General features: G+C 37.3%; 1 protein-coding gene across 1 annotated transcript in view; it reads left to right on the forward strand.

Annotated features, from left to right (window-relative positions):
• LOC131573351 (decorin) overlaps positions 1–20134 on the forward strand; it is a 37816-nt gene that overhangs the window by 5242 nt on the left and 12440 nt on the right. Inside the window, exon 3 of the mRNA XM_058827236.1 lies at positions 13961–14073. Coding sequence (XP_058683219.1) covers positions 13961–14073 — 113 coding nt within the window. The remainder of the gene's footprint in view (positions 1–13960; positions 14074–20134) is intronic.

Raw genomic sequence — 20134 nt, forward strand, 5'->3', positions numbered from 1 at the left:
GCCTTCTACCAGCTATTTAGATGTATAGCTGGGTGTTTCCATTTTCCTATGTCATAACATTGGCTTTGATAACTACTATAAGTCCACCAATTAGGATTTATGTCTCATTGTGGCGGGGGTTGTATAATAATAATCAACTTCAGCTACACCCCTAGAAACTTCTGTGAATTTATTAAAGTGAGCCACATAATTACGCAACAGATATGTTTGGCAAAGACCCAGTGAACAATGCAAGCCAAGTTGCACAAAGCAGTGTGGGCTAACCTAGCCATGCATTCATAAAGCTTCTACAGTACTGTCCCTCTTGAAGAATATTTTCCTTTTCTTTACCATTTAGCTGCCAGAGAGAGCAAACATGGAGTGGGGAGGAGGTTCCCCACATGCCATGAAAGTCTTAGGTTTTATTGTTGTTAAACTTAGTAATGCTGATGGAATTTAAGCTATTTTGAGAACTTATTCTCAGTCAGTCTGCTTCAATTCTGCAGAATATAATGAGCTTTCACTTGGTAAAAATGTAGAGACATTCACACAGGGACCCTTTGCTCCTGTACTTGCTCCTGTGGCCGTGAACTTCACACACATGAGGTTTACGGTCCATTGTGTAAAATACTTCTGGGTCAGTAGAGTCCCATACTGACAAGGAGACTCAGAAATTAAGGCCCCAGGTCAGTGTTTCCCAGATAATTTCAAGTGGGGTGAGTGAAAAGGAAGAGATATATTTTGAGCTTTCTTTAAACCCACATGCTGCATATCATGGAATGAAAGGGTCATGGTTTTGGATCAGCTGGACTGATAACATCCAGCCCTTGGGTACAAAGGAGAAGAGATCTCCCTGGGCTAAGAATATGCAGCTGTGAAAAATAAATATATAATATTTCCCTGGCAGAGCTCAAGGAAGTAATTATTAACCAGTGCCAACCCTGGCATTAAGTTTCACCCATCTTTGTCGCATGTGACAGCCCCTGATGGGACATGGCCCAGCTGTGAGGCTCATGAAGACAACGGTCTGCTGGCTGCCCTGCAAGCTGGGACAGGAGAGCTGTGTGCCACCTGCTCACAGGAAAACCTGCCCTCTACTCTTCTGAATTCACTCCTGTGTGACAGACCCAGACAAAGTCATATTTACCTACTGACTTGAGAAAAGGCAGCTGCTGGCCCTTTGCAAACTGTGGAGGTGACCTCACATGCTCCTGAGATGTGGGATGAAGGGTGCTCGTGTTTCAGGGATCAGGAGGGCAATTTGCACATGGAAGGCATGAAACTAGCAGTGACAGTTCTGCCTCCCTATTAACCTGTGCTCCTGGCCTGCCTCTCTCTTCAGCTCTGGGCATTTCCAACCCAACCAAATTAGCTACATCTGTCCTCCAAAATTACCATATTTAGTCATCTAGTCCAATGGGTACTAGTTAAAGAAAAATTTCAGGCAATAACAAGGGTCCTCACAAGGACTTATTAAGAGCTTCCTAAATAAATTCTCACAAAGGAAAGTTGAAACCTGAAACAGGATCGTTTCCCCTACTCACTCTCTGGCATGGAAGGAGTATTTACAGCCATGAGCCCATGCATGCAGGGGACATGCCAGAGCAAGGCAGCTGGAGGACCCTAACATGGGCAACATATAGAGAGGTGTCCTCTTCTTCAGCCTGTTTCTTTTGTGCTTAAGTGGGCATTTGCTATGTGTAGATTCTTACTTCATAAAGAAAAAAACAACCATCTGACAAAAAACAACCATCTGACACAGGGTTATGTGAATAAACCACAGCAAACTATTGGATCCAGAGTCCAGAGATCAGGTTTTCCCCTTTTCTCATGAGCACTGGATGGGAATAACAAAAAAAATAAAATCCAAGTTCAATAAAAACAGTGAAAAAAAATGCCCAGTGGTCCAATTACACTCTTGTTAGCTGAATTTTTGCATTCCTATAGTCTTAAACTTCAGTCACATCTTCCTAAGCACACACCTACAAATTAATTTATTTTGCCTCCCAGCCAAGAGCTGAGTTGGCAAGAAAGAGAATGCTGCCTTCTCACATCCTGAAAATGAATTCTCTCTAAGTTTTGGTTACTGATGGATCAAAAGCAGAACTCCATGTGCTTACATATCATGAGATGCATTACCTTTGTGAGAAGGCTCAAGGATGTCATCAAGGAAGGCCACTGGGCTATCTTTATAAAAGTGCTGCCTTTTATGAATCTGCCTCCCATTGTTAAAAGGGAGCCATAGGTTCACTTTTTGATCATGCTTCAGTATGAGGCACTGCTATGCTATTTCCTGGCTTTCCATAAAAATCACAAACTTCTTCCTTATTAGAGCAGAGTACAGGTGGCAAGTAACTGATGTAACTGCTCAGAGACCACTTTCCCTGTTTTAAAGTAATGTGTACAGGGAAGATGTGCAGTCAACTGGCCAGGCAAACACGCCTCTCAAAAACTCTAGCAAGGATTAACAGTTCCATTTAAAGCCTCATCCTCCCAAAGGGAGTCTCAAGCAAAGTTCATCCCAGAGCGCCCTGGTAGGCAGGAGGATGTATGTGTGATTACTCATCCCTGCAGCAGATGCAGAATACTTCATAAGCACACTCAGACGTGGTGGTCAGAGATTTATTTCACCTTCAGATGAGTCTGGCAGCCCCCTCTAAATGAGCAGCGTCTCTATACAGGATGCAGTGAGATTGTCCTCCTTGGAGACCTTACAGGGCATAGTGAGGGTCTCTCCATCTCTCTCTCGGGGAATATCCATGAAGGTTTTGTGCTTTCCAAAAGGTGTGAGAGAGAGAGATGTCAGCAAACAAATTTCAGGGATATTACAGTTAAAATTCAAATTTTGCTCACAGCTCAGAAATGCAGGGTTTCTCCAGCTTATATAAAGAAGAGTACATTAAAGCATAGCATGGGTGTTGCAGGGTGTGTTTGAAAAGAGCTTTGAGATCAGGGATGGAAAGCTCACAGATAAGTGAAGTATTATCACTGGGATCTGGTAACATGAGGCAGTTTATCTGAACAAATAGAGTGTCTCAATATATCAATGGATGGCTCTTCAACACTTGAACCATTGTAACATGGCAATTTATTTGCTGGAAAAAGAGAATTTATCTCACTGTATGAAATCTTCCAGAAATATCCAATTACCCATTTTCTGATTTTGACTCCATATGAGAACCTCATTTTTCACTATGAAGGAAATTATCTCATTTGGAATATACCTTGGTTTGAAACATAATCTTTAAAACTAAATGTTCATCTCAAAATCTTATCGGTTAGTAAACACACAATAAAAGAAGGCATGTATCCTTAAATGGCCAGACATTAACAAATACAATTTTTAAATAATGTGGTTTTTTGTGAATTTACATTATTACTGGTGAGCCTTTAGGACAAGTTATTTCATTTTTTATGCTTTTTTTTTTTTTACTTTTTTTTTTTTTTTTCTCTTCTTACAATAATGATTAAAATCTTACTCCTTTTTTGCTTAATAGAAGCTGATACTCTCATGAAATCTGCTGGCTTCATAGAACTGGATCATTTACCAAAATTATTATTATTAAAAAAGAATCCATGAAATCTGGGAAAGTATTCTGTCACTTATACTGAGAACAGCATCTACATCACAAGACCCTGGCCTTAAAACTGATATTCTTCAGCCCAACATAACTTGGGCTGTCAGCAAGCACAAGGGATTGGGCATTCCACGTGCTGGCTGGGTGAATTGGAATACTCTCAACCTGTTGGAGGTCAGACTGGAGCACCTATACGAGTTGTCACAGGATGTTAAGAGTCTAAGAGTGGTCAGCTTTCCTTTCACAGACATGGGGGGAGTTAGGCTTCCCATGCAGGGTTCATCCTGTCTAAGGTGGATGTCAGTGATGGAAAGGATACATCACTCCTGGAGAACCAAACTTGGACCACTGGTGGCTATACAACTTACTTTCAGATTCATGAAGTTGTGTGTTTAGATTAAGGCAAGGAAAAATAAATCCATGTTGCCATCTTTCCTGTGTGATAAATTTGGCATGGGTATATTCTACTTTAATACAATTTTGGGGATGCCCTGGAAGCTAAAAATCATGAATTAAAGCCCTGTGCTCAGTACATTCTGAAAAACTATTAAATCAAGAGCCAAATAATAAGAAAACACTCTTGAAAAATTCTTGAGAAAAAAATATTGGCCTGGATGTAGACTACTTTATATTAACAAAAAGTCATTATCTTTTGCCAGTATAAGGCAGTAAAAAGACAGGCTTTTTGCATCGCCACCTGAATTACTGATGTTCCAGTTTCAGCTGATAAACATGAACCTAGATGAAAATTAATCCACTCTAAGTCCATCCCTCCCTTATTTACTGCTTACTCCAACAGTGACCAGCTTTATATGTTTTCTTTTTTGTCTTAGTTTTTAAGATTTGTTTGCTTGCTTTGGACTTGGAAATGCCATTTATGAAAGCCTAGTGGCAGGGATGGAAATGCCGACTGCCAGGTCTAAGTGATACAAGAAGTGACTCTTTTCTGGCTTGCTCTGTCACAATGGTTCATTTCTAAAATTTCCCAATGCACTGATAAATAGCTAATAGATAGCTAGTAACATGTGAGTAAATTATAAGTGATTATAGGTTATTACAATGTTTAAAACCAGCTAAATAGTCACTCCCTATATGACCTAGTGTTACGGACTAGCAGGTATATTATGTTCTTAGCACCTTTGTAGGGAGTGTTACTTGGTAAGACATAACTATTTTAAAAATACCTTGTGTTTTCACAACAAAAAGCCTCTGATATCTAATGTGGAGGGTTCCCAGCCAAGAAAGAGATAGAGTCCAAAAGCTCCTTCCCAGGGCTCGCTGAGAGCCCATAGCAACACGGAGGAGATCTAGGAATTTGGGTCCTGTCTGAAGTCACCAATGATAACAGCAAGACACTTCTGGTACTAGCACCCAGCTCTCCAGAAAAACTCTGTTCACACAATCCAGTTCTCAAGGTATTTTATAAATCTAGTTCTAAGTAGATTTTCAAAACACCAGTTTCAAACCCAGATTGGAGGGTCCCAGCCTTATCAAATTTGCACTCAGTGGTCTATATTTTGTTTTACACCTGCCCTGAATCTTTGATTAAAATGAAGTGGTCCAAAAGAAGATAATCAGGTTACAGAAAAATAAAGTATTTTTTTCTGAATATACAAGTTCAAATCAAAAACTGTGTTCTTCAAAATATATTGCCATTTTTAAAATTTATTTATCCTATTTTCCATGTCTGCCCTGACAAAAAAAATATTGACAAATGCTGGAATTACACGTCTCTTTGTCTGTATTGTATTTAAAATGCTTACATAAAACACTGTGGTCCTTTACACTATGAAAGAAAACTAGATAGATAATCACAGAATCACAGAATATTCTGAGTTGGAAGGGACTCATCAGGATCTTCAAAGTCCAGCTCCTGGTCCTGCACAGAGCAGCTCCAAGATTCACAGCATGTGCCATGAGAGTGTTGCCAAGTTATTCTTGAACCCTCTCAGGCTTGGTGCTGTGACCACTTCCCTGGGGAGCTACTGCCAGTGTCCAAACACCTTCTGTGTGAAGAACTTTTTTGTAAAATCCAGCCTCATCCTCCCCTGACACAAGTTCAGGCCGTTCCCTCGGGTCCTGCCACTGGTCACCAGAGAGCAGAGATCAGTGCCTGCCCCTCCTCTTCCCCTCTCAAGGAAGTTGTCAATTGCCATCAGGTCTCCTCTCAGTCTCCTCCAAGTCGAACAAAAGAATAGAACTTGCTGATGGGCTTCTCTGCAAAGATAGAGGTGGAAAAAATAAACACAGACACACAGGGACCTCAAGACCAAGAACCATGCCTGCATAGGCTTTTTTTGGGGGGGAGAGGGAATAAAAAAAAATATATATATAAAAATAAAATGGAATTTGTGTTGTAGTTTTCAACTTATGGAGCCAATTACAAGATTCAAACAGCTCTCTACAAATGACTGATTTTAGTAAGGTTGCACTTGCTATACAGGAAACACTACTGCAGTAAGCAGTCAATAGAAAATCAAAAAGAGGAAAATTTATATTTCAAGAATTTATGTACTCTCTGCATGTATACTTACATGAGGAGGCATGCAGGAGAGCATCCCATACCATCTTTGTGTTTTTTACCCGGGACCTACTTGAAGCGTTTTTAGTTTCTACAAAAATCTGTTAAGGAGATGGTGCTTACAGTTTTAATTTTTTAAGAAATGGAATGTAATGATTATATTTTAAAAACAGCAGCAAAAGCAAGAAACCACTTCTGCCCACCTGATGGCAACTTTAAGGACTTAATGGCAAAAAAAAACAAATGGAGAAATTATTTATAGAAATGTCACAGCTTTTAAAACACATGCAGTTTGGTCCTGTAATACAGCATTGGCATGTGCAGTAATGTCCCAGAACAAGTTTTTGCTTGCACCTCCTCTACCACCTAAAATGTGAAAGCCTAGGATTATTTCAGTTTTTTTGTGCTAGAGTACATGTTTTCCCTTCTACTGCTCCAGAGTGGACCGCAGAAACTAAAGTTTCTCAATGAATTCACATTTTAGGGCAACATGGAAGAAAAATGTCTGTAGTGGTGCAATAATCAAACTCATTGCTGAGTATCTCTACCTAAGAGTAATAGGAGCAAAGGCAAAGAATTTATATAAAATCTTAAAGTTTTCAGGATTAGGGGAAAAAGATTTACTTTCTCTTCTTTATTATTTTACTCTGTGGCAAAGAGTTTACATCTTCTGGGCTGGAGATGACTGTTAGAGTTACAGAAAACCTGGGGGAGCTCTATCACTAAATGTCTGACAAAATAAAAATTACAAAGAAAATATGTCTAAGAATTACAAGGGTATATCTAACATCCTGTAGCAGAAAGAAGGAACTAGCAGGTCTGTAGACTTTCCAATTAAGTCAGAAAATTTTCTTCTAAAATTTATTTGTTATTCACTGTGTCCAGACATGACCACAGCAGCTTCTTCCATTTTATATTTTTGTGAGAGTAGGTTGACAACAATTCTAAAACGTTTATGAAAAATGGTTGTGTTATGTTTAGAAGTACCTGAAATAGCCAGGAACATATCTCTGTCCTCAGGTTATAAACTAGGGCTGTGTAATGACCTTGTGGTCAGAACAGGAAGGGGTAAGTTTACTTGAAACCAGAGAAGACCTCCCCCAAATGATTCTTTATGTCATTATGTTAGAGCCAGTTCTGGTAAATCCCAAAGTAAAAATTGAGAGAGCTATCCTCAAATTGTCATCTGTTGCCTGTTGCTAACTTGAGCTGCAGCAGAGGTAAACATCAAATTACATTGCTCCAAAGGGTCATTCAAAACATAATTTGTTAGATAATGCTCACTTTTCTGAGTTACTGAAATGCTCTCTTATGACAAGTGAAGGAATAAATGTTTCACCTAACTGTGTGAGTACTCCCAGATAGTACATCTGCATTGCATCCACTTTGAGTAAAGCCATTATGCACATGGTGCTGGCAGATTGCATCAATCACACGGGTCACTTGCTGCTCTCTGATGGGATGTTTTATGTCTGCAACCATGGCAGTGGGAAATGTAAAGCTGATGATTCTAAGAGTTAACTAGAAAACTCATAACACTTGATTTTTATTTCACTTAGTGTCTTAGTCTCTGAAGCCGAAAGATTATGTCAGAATATTTTTCTTCCTATCTAAAAGGCTAGTGTTCTTCAGAAGGCTCATTCATTTGAGATCATTGTCATTAAAAGTCAGAAGAAGAAGTTGCTTGAATTTTAGCTTCAAAAATATATCATTACTCTTAGGTATTAACTTTTGGAGCCAGGAGACTAACTCTATCTTTACCAAAAATGTGACTAGCACTGAAAAATAATTCATAACAGCTGTGGCTTGCAATATCCGTTATGCTTTGAAATATGTGCTCACTACTCAGAGTGGGTGGAGGTGGAAAAGAGCAGATAAAGCCATGCATTCACTTTTATACCTTTACTAGGGCTTTTGTAATTATTAGCACTATCACAATGGAGAACTATGCATTTGATCACAATGTGTGTGAATTCATTTCTATTTTTCTGCGTTCCTCACTCTGTTCTGGGAAGCAATGTTATAAATGGGGAAAAAACCCCAGTATAGTCAGTAGGTCTACCCTTGTGAGGGGCCACCTCAGCAGGGAATAGAGTTTGTTTTTTTGTTCTTTCCTATGGGAAGGGTCAGACATATACAAAAACAATAATCTGTGATAAAAATAAGCCCAAAATGGACCTTACGAGACTTTCAGACTACAGAACAGGAAAAAGGTCTGAAAAATGGCTGTGAATCACCTTCAAGAACATATATTTTAAGAATCTTATGCATTCCATAATGGTTTTTTATATCTGTTAGAAAAAATATTACTGCTGATTTCATAGCAAGAGAGGAGAAGGTAGAGAAGAAACTTTTAGTTTGAAAGTGGGAGAGAGAATGAGGCCATGGATATTTGTCTGTAGAAGACAATTGTTATTTCGTGGATGAAAATAATGAAATTACTCCTATTTTCAAATCCCACACAATAGAGAACAAATTTCCAGTAAATAGTATAGCACATAGCCTGGGAAAGTATCAGTAAACTTTTCTAAGTCAAAGCATTCAAAGCAGTTCCTTGCCATCCTTCCAGAAAGCAGTCCCTGGATCCAGTTACTTTTCCATGACTAAGTGTCCTGACCCTGTAAACTTGCCTTTCGCCTCATTTGCCCCAGAGTCCACTCAGGGCATTGCTAAGGTCATCCACCCTGGGAGGATTGCTGCCCGTCACTGGGATGCAGCAGAGCTGGGCTTGGAGCAAGGAGAGCTCAGCAGCGCGCAGAGCCAGCCCAGGCAGCTGCTGGAGAGGCTGCCTCCACTGGGAGCGCAGCCACCGGTGATCGCGGCTGGGAATTACGTGGAGCTCCGTCCAAATTCCTCAGCTGGCAGCAGCTGCTTGCGGAAACTGAAAGAGTCTTCAAGCGAGCCCCATTTTATGGCCCCTGTGATAATAATCGTAAGTGTTGCAATGTAATAACACATGTATCTGAGCTACAGCGTTCAGATGTCTCTCTGCCTTTTGGCCCAGGCTCTCCAGCTGGGAAAGCAAAGGTTTATTCAGAGGAATAAGCCCCATCCCTGCTGCTTGTAAAATGGAGGGAAAAAAACCTCCCATAATACACTAAAAACACCCCAAAAAATCAAACCACAAAATTGTAAAATCTGTTTATCACTGTCACTGTTCACATATTTGTTATTTAGACTTTGTGGTCTCAGTGTGGGAAAGATGCGATTCTCAGGAAAGCATCCTCATCTCTGGGCTGCAGACTCAGACTTCTACTTGCTTAGTCTCCCTTGCTGGCCCCATAAATCTTGCATTCCTTTTCTGCATAGTCGTATGGCTCCAGCAGAAACGTGGCTCCATGCCAAGACGCAGCCTAACTTGTGGCTCTCTCTGCAGAGAAGCTGGAGCAGTGGACTGAAATCTCTGCATAGCCAGGAAGGTTCAAAATTCTCCCTTTGTGGACTAAACGACATCCCATGGCCACTTGACCACAGCTCCTGTAGCTGAGTAGGTTATTCCCTCAGCTGCAGAAATAATAAAGTCTGCTGTGTACACCAAAACCCATAACATCCTCACACTATTCCCAAATTCTTGCTACATCTCCCACACCTGTTTGGCTGGCTAAAGAGCAGCATGTGCTAGCTGGGCTGGTGCAGTGCTACACAGGAGATGGCTAGCCACTGATTGACTCTCTCAGGGACCAGAGGAGGGATGAATTATACCAGTCTTGGCCCTTCTCTGCCTAATTTCTGTTCTCATAAAATCTGCAGACCCACCAGCCTTCTGTCCTCTCTGGGAGTGAGGCGATCACAGCTAAACAGACAGACACTGGCATTTGTTCCAGAAATTATAGTAAAATGCAACACCCCACAAGGATAAGAGCCCACAGAGATAAACTTCATTTCTGCAAAGTTACCCTATCCAGCCTCCCACTAAGCAGGAGTTCCTGGTCCATGTAACATCACCCCTCCAAAGGTGGTTGTGGACAAGCCTTTCTTGTGTGAGAGAGAAACTGGTTAACAATCCAGTTATTCTGGCTTTTATTGAATACATTTTGATGGTGTATGTTATCTCAAAAATCTGTTGCATAGCAAGGAAGTGTACAAAAAGTTAGGAAAACTTCTGTCACAAATAAAAAAACCTCATCTTATCTAAAAGAAGGATATATTTGAATTTACACATTTTTTTTTGCCATTTTGTAGTTCTATGGCTAATCCTGTTCACGTGTTTTAATGTGCATACCATTTTACACACATAAGTGTATACTGGTGGGAATAACATTTATAAAAAAATCATCAGGGATATTTGAGATCTGAGCTGGGCTACAGGAATTGATGGCCATTAAGCTTCTATGAGGAAGTAATGATTTCTCCCGAAGAAATATTTTAGTCCAAATCAAAAGGGTGATTTGACTAAGAAACATGACCTGGTTAATTGAATCTCTTTTATTTCCAGAATATTTAAGCTCAATCTCAGTGTAAACAAGAATTTTGTAAGGGTGGAGCTGCACCATTTCTTCTTATTTGTGAATAAATTGATTATTTTTTAAAAATATTTACCAACTTTAATAATAATTGACTTCATTTTATTCAAAGTTAAAAAAAAATGTATTTTCAATTTAACATGCAGTGGGAAAGGCAGAATAATCTAAATTTTTAATCAGTTATAAGTTAATCTTAGGAACTAGAAGCCTGAAATACTTCCGGGGAGCTGAATACCAAACTGTGTAGAACTGATTATTCACATAAAAACTCAGACTGCTATGAGAGATTTCCATAGAGCTTTCTCAAGAAGAAAATTTTAATGTATAAAAATGTATAAATGTATAAAATGTATAAAAACATCACAGCCAAGAGCTGGAATATCTGTGTATATGTGGTGTTCTTTAAATGATTGAGAGGAGACTCAGTTGATATTTATTGACACCAGTTTCCCTTTTGGTTGGCATTACATAAATTTCACCAGTAGTCATTTGTAGGTGGGTGTGTGATCACATCATACAACACAGCTTCAGAAGGACATGGAAGGACAGCACTCGAGTTTCTCAGAAATTAGTAGTAAGGACAGCCCACAATTCCCCTCTAAACTTCTGTCCCCCATACAGAAGAACCAAAAAAAATCCTTCTGGGGCATGATAATTCTATCCCAGGAGCCATTCCAGCTTCCAGGGGGATTAGAATTTTCCTCTACTGGAGAGCTTTAGATGATGTAGGTTTCACCTGGAAATATTCAATTGGATATATTAAATTGCTTTCACTGATAATGCAAGGTGCACCCTGTACTCATCTACTCTTTGCTCTTCAAAACCCACACAAGTCAAGGAAAAAAAAATAAATATAATGTCTATAACTTGTTTTGAAAATGTTTTTAAAAACAGCTTCAGGAAATGCATTACAATATGCATGGGATAGGTAACAAAAATGTTCAACTCTTCAAGTGATGGCAATTATACCCTGCATGCAGAGCTAATTATTGTGTGGTACATCCCTCTAGTTTCCAGTACAATAGAGGAAGATAATGCTATAAATAATTTTCAGAAGTGGATTTCTGATTATTAAATTAGTCTTATTTTTATAATATGAAACATCGAAAGCCTAACTTTATTGTTCTGAGAAATTATCAGTTCTACCATATTCATGGATAACACGTAAGCTTTTAGAAACTGAAAAGTACAGCTGGAAGTTGTGTTTGAAGTTTAGTCTCTGGCAAATTATCCCTTCAGTGGCAAGCCAAGAGTTCCCCAAGTGCTCTTACGAGGTGTGTTCCAAGGGCATCACATAAAGCATGGCTGCATAGCTCTTGCACCCTATTTTCTGCCATAACACTTATTAGAGGTACCAGCCTACTCAAAAATGTGCTAACAACCAGAACATACTGATGTTACTTTGAATATAAGTAATTAAACCCTTGGGGTTTTTGATTCACATGTGAAGAACGCTGGAGGAGTTGCTAGCCTGTAGGAAGTTATAACAAAATTATGGTCATGAAAAAATAGGGTTTTTTGGGAAAGAATTTTTAGTTGCTGACATCAGTCTTGTTCACTGAAGGAAGAAACTGGCCAAAGACAACCAACATACAAATTATACAGTATCACATTCTTATACATTTGGAATTTTAGTACTACACTTTTGGAAGTAATGAGGGTTTTGCAACTGTTGAAGTAAAAACATAGTCCATGCCTAAATGAGGAAAAGTTAAATAACTTTCATATTTAGTAATATCAATAATCTTAATACCCATTAGATATTTGTGCACTGAATATCAGTAAGGTAAACAGGATGAGATGTGAGTTTTGGCTGCTGTCAGTTTATGAAGCTTTTATTAATTCATCCCAGGCCACACGATTCTCCCTTTTTAAAACTTTTGAATTCTGGTGTAATTCAAACTCAGACAAGTGAATTTTTAGTGCACTCAGTTTTAATAAAAATCTGATGAAAATATTTTAATATTTTTTATCTAACCACACTTTTATTTTACATATACACACATATATTCTAAGAAAGGATTGAAAGAGAAAGATTCTTGCTACACATAGGATTTTGACAGAGAAACCTACATTCTCTGTGTGAAAACACATTTTTGGTTATTGCTAAGTATCACAGAATCACAGAAATGTTGAATTTGGACATCAACCCTTGAGACCATCTCGGCCACTACCCTGCTTAGGGGATTGCTTGGGGTTGTATCCAGACAAATTTGGAGTATCTCCAAGGACGGAATCTCCACAGCAGTGGTGGGAAAAGCATCTTATCTCTGGGAAGCATATCTCACTGTGTTTACAATGCATGGGATTTATATATAGGTCTAAGGAGAGATATTTTATAGGTATAAATCTGTCCCCTGAGAAGAATATCATGCAGTCCACCATCATTCTAAGGGGACACTGGAAATACTTGCAGAGAGATCTTTCCCAGAAGAGTTCAAATATAACTTCAGGAATACAAGTTAAAACTTTTACTGGTAAAAAGATAATTTTACCCAGAGACATCCACTTCTGATACATGCCCATACAGAGACTTTATTAGTGTCTAGAAATATTTTCCTACCTACTATTCATTTAGCATTAAAAAAAATTTAAAAAAAGGCTAGTTAGGAAAGAACATTTTAATTTTGTGGTAAATCAGAATGACAAAAAAAATTTGTTTTACTCCAAGTCACAGTATGAAAGGAAAGCTGGGTAAAGCGAGTGTTATTTAACACTAAATAATTTCATTTCCATTACTTCATCAGACTTACATATCAGCTATTCAGAAAATAGTCCCAAAGAGAGTCTTTAATTTAAACTGTCTGATGTTCTTTTGGCAGTTGTAGTGAAACCAAGAGATTTGTTCTCCAGAAAACTTGGACATAGTTTCAGTTCAAAGAAAAGGGGGGAGGTGGATTGGTAGTTTGGGTTTTTTTTAAGGTGGACTTTACTGCAATTTACTCAGTTACTGTCAAACAAACTGCATTTTTTCTAGAAATTATTATAATTAACTATCATACTTCTTTCAAAAAGTCTTTAAAAAGTAGGAAAGGTTCTCTGTACACAAAAGCTAACACACAGTGAAAATCATAAATATCATATCTCTTTCCAAAAGGATTTTTTATTCATACAATTCAGTGGAATAAAACATGTTAGAAATTATTTTCCCAAACTAAATCCTTTGCTTCAAGCTATACCTCAGATATTTTCTCAGAAAAGGCATAATGGAAATGTGAATAAATAAATGTTAGTTCAGCTTAGCAAAATAAAACTCTCTTTGACTGGAGACAGAAACACTTTCAAATAAGTCTTCGTAATCTGCTTCAGGAAATTAGTTCTGGAAATGGTGTTTACTGAAAGAAAGATGCTACTAAGAACGGCACAGTCTCTTATTTAAAATTTCTTTCAAAGTTAATTGGTTTTTTCACTGTCACTAGGTCTGGAAAAGGTGCCAAAAGACCTTCCCCCGGACACAACCCTGTTGGACTTACAGAACAACAAAATCACTGAAATTAAAGAAGGAGACTTCAAGAACCTGAAGAATCTTCATGTAAGTGTATAAATGAACAGGTATTTGCCAACAAAAATGGGGAGAAAATGTCGTTTTGGCCTGGTAATGCATTTTTAAGGAAAATTGATTAAATAATTTGTGATCTTCCTCCATCAGCCCAGCCTATTTCTTTCTCTTCCCATTTCTCTCCTGCAAGTTTTCTTGTCAAGCTACAGAAGTTTCTCACCTCTTTTCAGCTGTTCATGCCTGTCTCCTGTCCCCTGATCTCAATCACAACTTCTCTCACATATTTATTTACGTTCTCAGTCTCTTTGGCACAGTTACTTGGTTATTTCCATCTCCTGCCACCTCACTCACTTCTTACTGTATTCCTTCCCCTCCTACCTCTGAGCTCACAGAGCTTTTATGTGCCATGTTTCTCAACAGATATTCTGTATTAATTTTTATTCAAGAATCTTTCCAAATGACTATTCTGCCTCCTGCACTACAGTGGAATCGTGGTTTTGCAATAACTTTCTCCTAGCAAAGCTCCATCCTCATCCTTCTTTACCTGCCAGTCTCTTCTAACAGTTCTGTCTGCTTTCCTCTTTGCTGAAATATTTTCCTTCCTGGTTTCTGTGACTATTTTTTTTCTGACTCACCTCTTCTTTTCCAAGTTTCCATCAGACAGCTACCTTCCTCTGTTTCTAATTTTTTTGCTCTGTCTGAAGCCCTCCTCCCTGCCTATAGTTTTTATCAACATTTTAAAATGCACACCTCATACTTTTGCCTAAATTTTGTTTAAATATTTTTCTTTACGGAGCAGAAAAAGGCTATGCTCTCTCTTTGAAAGTAAAATTCTAATTCAGGCATATGCCTGAAAATATTATTTTTCTAGCCTTTCAACAACTCATTTTATTCTATGTATTCCTCCTTTAGCTCCTTTATTATTATAAACGATGTGTTATTTGGCTTTTCTTGCCTGTCTCTTTGCAGCCTATTCTATTCTATTCTATTCTATTCTATTCTATTCTATTCTATTCTATTCTATTCTATTCTATTCTATTCTATTCTATTCTATTCTATTCTATTCTATTCTATTCTATTCTATTCTATTCTATTCTATTCTATTCTATTCTATTCTATTCTATTCTATTCTATTCTATTCTATTCTATTCTATTCTATTCTATTCTATTCTATTCTATTCTATTCTATTCTATTCTATTCTATTCTATTCTATTCTATTCTATTCTATTCTATTCTATTCTATTCTATTCTATTCTATTCTATTCTATTCTATTCTATTCTATTCTATTCTATTCTATTCTATTCTATTCTATTCTATTCTATTCTATTCTATTCTATTCTATTCTATTCTCTATTTATTTTACAAACAAGAAGCCAAGTCCCACTTTAATCCATTATCGGTTCCAATATCATCACCCAAAAAATCACTGTTTCAAACGTGAATCTGCAGTCAACCATTCATACTTGGAAAGCAAATCCTATAAAATTTTACCTCTTTTAATTTCTTCCAAAGTCCCTCTCAAATATTTGTTTCAATGCAACCTCAATAAGGTAATTTTAAAAGAATATGAATGTCAGACTGTCCATTCAAAGGGATCTGCATGAGTGGATCATGATGAGGTTCATGTCATCTAATTTTAGCACAAGTGTCTGTACTTGACCTAGTTCCATAGATAACCTCTAAAGTGAACAAAACACGTTCTTACACATCACATTTCAGTAGTCTAGGTTTAATAATGAAATAATTGTACCCCAGATTTTTTTTTCAATTCCCTTCTTTGGCTACAGGATAGATTTGACACTGTAATTCCTGCCCATTTGTTTTGGGTTTCTTCCACCTTGGAAAGAAGTCCTATCTTTTCAATGAAGATTATCTATGAGGTGCTAAAAGAGATAAAATTCTTATCAGTGAAATGAATCTTTTGGCAATCATTCTTCATGACACTGCCTTAAATGAGTCAGAGCATGGTATTGCAGATGCAGATCACTGCTCCCAGTGACTTCTACCCACTTGGCACTTAGTCCAGGTCTCAATTACACATCCTGCTCTGAGTTTTGCTGCTGTGAACTATTTTATCTCATTGAAATTAACTCTGAGGGGTTTTCTTTATTTTGTTTTGTTCTGGTTTTTGTTTTTTCTTTTTCTTTTTTTACAATAGATACAATTTAATAGTGAATTAAATAAGTAACTCCTCAGGGAAGAAATTATTTGTTTGGCTTACTCATTAAAGTACCCAGTGCATGCTTAGGGACCACTGGAAATCATACATTAACATGAATTTTAATGAATAACCTTCAAAACTGCAATTTTCCTGGGTTTACTCAAGAGCAAATAATGATTTTCTCAAGGTCTCCTTCCAACCCAAACTATTCTACAATTCTGTAATCTTCTCCCCAAAATAATAATTTAGTCATGCAGTATGTTTATGTAACTAGGCACCATCTTTGCTCTCAGCAGGAGCATTCCTGTGTAATATCTGGGAATGATTCCCATTCCCCAACTTTCAATTTAATATTTTTCAGAGGGAGTATCATTTTTAGAAGGTGAAACTCAAAAACTCAAAAGCATTGTTGTTGACAGAGCTCTATTATGACATTTATTTTGAAGATATATGAGGATGTGAGATACATATATGAAGTGCATGTGCTTTTTAATCTTATTTCCTGAGAAACAGGGCTTGGGTCAATGTCGCACTTTACAGTGTGATAATGACAAATTTCTTAGACATTACTAAACTTTCTTGTACTCTGTTAAAAAATATTTACAAAAATTAACAGTATTATTGTTTCAAAATCTAAAAAGAGAAATTGCAGTTAGCCTTTTGCATGAAGTGATCACATAAAGAAACAGTTCTTTAAACTCCAATTTTAACAGGTCTTGAAAAAATTAGCAGTTTATACAGTTTGTATTGCTTTTGAATAATCCATTAAAATACCTTCTTAATACTTATAACTGTCATCAACCACAAGTATATTAGTTTTAGAAGAGATTTTAATGAATAAGTTGGGTTGAACCTAAGGTTCAGCTGGGACTACAACCCAGAATAAGCATTGAGAAAAAAAAAGGAGTTACCTGTAACTTGCTCATGGCTTCTCTTTCAGTACAAATGTAACTGCTTATACTACACATCACTGGAGTACCCAGAACTGGAGATGAAAGAGAAATTAGAACCTAACAAAATATTCTTTGTATTAAGAATTTTCCTAAGTAGATTTCCCAAGACAAGCTAAAATTTGCAGTTGTAGAAATAAGGCAAGCACTTTGAAGAGGATGCAACTAAAGGAATATTTACCTGCAAGTTTTCTGCCAAGAAATCAGAGTCAACACTTATAATGCACTTGACATTTTTATTGTTTTAAATTATCTAGGAAAAAGTGTCTAAACTATTAATGTTGTGCTATAAAAACACAGTGAGACTTCACTCTATTTGAAAATTTTAATTGTTTGTTTGTATGTTTTTGGTTTTGTTTTTTTTAGCACAGGGCTTGAGAGATTAGAGGAAAAATTGAAGACTATTTTTTAAGAGCTGAGGACTGAGTTTCACAGTTTCAGAAAACTGTCTGATTTTATGTAAAAAAACTTGCTTATGACTTAGACCTGTGGCAAAAAAGTCAGACAGGAAAGGTATTGGAAAAGCCAGGAAAAAAGTTTCTATGAAACTGTCAGAATTTTCCAGGCAGACTGACATTTCTGGATGGAGTTCAGTACTTTGACCCCATGGACACAATAAAGAATCCAAAATACTACATGAGTAAACCCTCATGCAGATTAAAGGAGGAGCCTACACAAACAGCACATGGAGTTGCAGGCTGTGTGGAAAAGCCAAAGCAAACCAGCAGAATGTCTGGCACCTAGAAAAAGAGATGAAAGAAACTGCTCTGTGTTAGATCACTATAAGAGCAGCACAAACAACAGAATAGTGACCGCATGCTTCTCCAACAAGAATTTTTCAATTGGCACACTCCTAGTACAGTGAAAGAAGATGAGTGCACTATTGGCCTGAAATCAAATGGAACTTTACTTAATTTAAGCTAGCAGAACTGTTCAAATCCATGGCTGTACATGCAAAAGTGCTAAACCCAAATTTGTTTGAACTGAAGCGAAGGACCTAAGAGATAAAAGATTTAAGCTTGGAACTTAAAGTTATGACTGTTGCCACACTAGAGGATTATCAACCCTAAATGTGCAGGCAGAGAAACTGAAACTCTGTAGTAATAGCAAGTGGAAAAACAACATATGACAACAGAAAATTTCATGCCATTCTTCTTTAAAAAACAAAACAAGCAAACAAAAAAACCCCAAACACCCAAACCAAACAAAAAAAAAAAAAAATCCTGAAGAAAAATCTAAGAAAACCTTTCAGAGACACAGAAAACCCCCAGAGAGATCCAAAAAATTAATTTAATAATCCAGTCTTCTGATGATTCATTACAGCTTCAGTTTCCTTTTCCCAGGCATGAAAAGAAGCTAAGTAGACACTCTCGGTAAATCACAGAATGAAGAATCAGTAATCACCATCATATTGTGAAAAAACAAAGACAGATAACTCTGTCCAGGTTCTACCTCTGAACACATTTCCTAGTATCATCAGTGGCAGGACTGAGGTGCAGCTTTATGTTTCTAACAAATATTCAGGGGGAGGAACAAAAAGTTAATTTTTCTGAAATACAACACTCACTTAGAGAATTTTCATCTCCTCATATTCACCTTTGCATTGTGCTTAAGAAACAATGAGATTTTCCACAGAAATGAGCATAAAACAGACCACGTGCACAGAAAACATTTTTCTTGTACAATGGGTAAAGATTTTTTCATGTGAGGAAAAAAACCAGAACAAAACATTTTGAGGTCCTTAAAATTCTGGAGATAGTCACCATATTAGGCTAACAAAAAAAGAAAAAAGGAAATTTTTATAGAATATAACAATAAAAATAATCAGATCCACTGTAATAAATTTAATGAATTAACAAAATTTCTTGTCACAGTAGACAAGGACAGAGCTGAAAGAAAAAGGAAAATGCAGAACCACCTCATGATCTGTTCAAGTCCTGTTGCTTGAGTGATACAGTGAGACCTCAAAGGCCAGGCAAACTAGGTCTGCAGCAGGCTCCTTTGCTTTGTGAGATTATTCAAAAAGGTCCTGTGTATGTGATCAAAGTGCTTTCCACAGGCTTCTTTTGTTTGTACTGAAAGGCTGTTCCTTCTTTGACATCTTCCTTCACAATTCATTCACCTCTTCTCTATGGCTTCCATGTTATCCCTTTTTCCTTGCTTTTCTTAGCTATGTCCTCTTGATCCTAGGTTTGGGTGATTAGAGAAGAATGTCAAGTTCTGATTTTTCAGAGGTTGTGTTTGTTTGTTTTGTTTTGTTTCTGGGATGTTTGGCTTTCTTGTTTTTCCATAAATGTAAATACATCTTTAATAATTTGGAAGAAAACCTTGACTCTGTGTCCAGGTTATAAGTATGACTTAACTGAAAACATAAGGTAAACAAAAGGAATGAATTTTGTTATTATTTTTATGGGGATGCCTGGCTCCTGAGGTTAAAGTTCTTAAGATACAACTGTTCCTAGCAGAACTGTAATAAAAAACAGGTAATAATGTAATACATAACCCAGGAAATTAAAGAAATTCCACAGGGTCAGGGATTGACTTTTCAGTTTAAACCCTGAAGGATGCATGCATCAGTAAAGAATTGATGTTAGATAAGAGCACCATCCCCAGCTGGCAAAACAGGTGTATCACTATGTAATATGGCTGATGAAAGTTTGCTGGTAATTTTCCATTTTAATTCTGGTTTTGGCAAGGCTCTCACTTCAAACTATACTAAATTAAGATGAATGGGCATTGAAACCCCTCAGAACAGTCTCCTGAGATTCTCATATATTGAAATTACACCAGAAAATTTAATTCCCTGCTCCCCACCCCTAGACAGGGCAAAAATTGAAAGTTTTAGTAACAGCAAGAAGAACAACTCTATGTTAATTCCAACCTGACTGCCACAAGCTGCCTCTGCAGTTTGAAAGGGTGTATTTTGACAAAAGCCTGCCAACAAGGGTTCCAAAATTTTCCTGAATTGTGAATCCTCCTTT

This window comes from Poecile atricapillus, chromosome Z, assembly GCF_030490865.1.
Source record: "Poecile atricapillus isolate bPoeAtr1 chromosome Z, bPoeAtr1.hap1, whole genome shotgun sequence".
Classification (NCBI taxonomy): Eukaryota; Metazoa; Chordata; class Aves; order Passeriformes; family Paridae; genus Poecile; species Poecile atricapillus.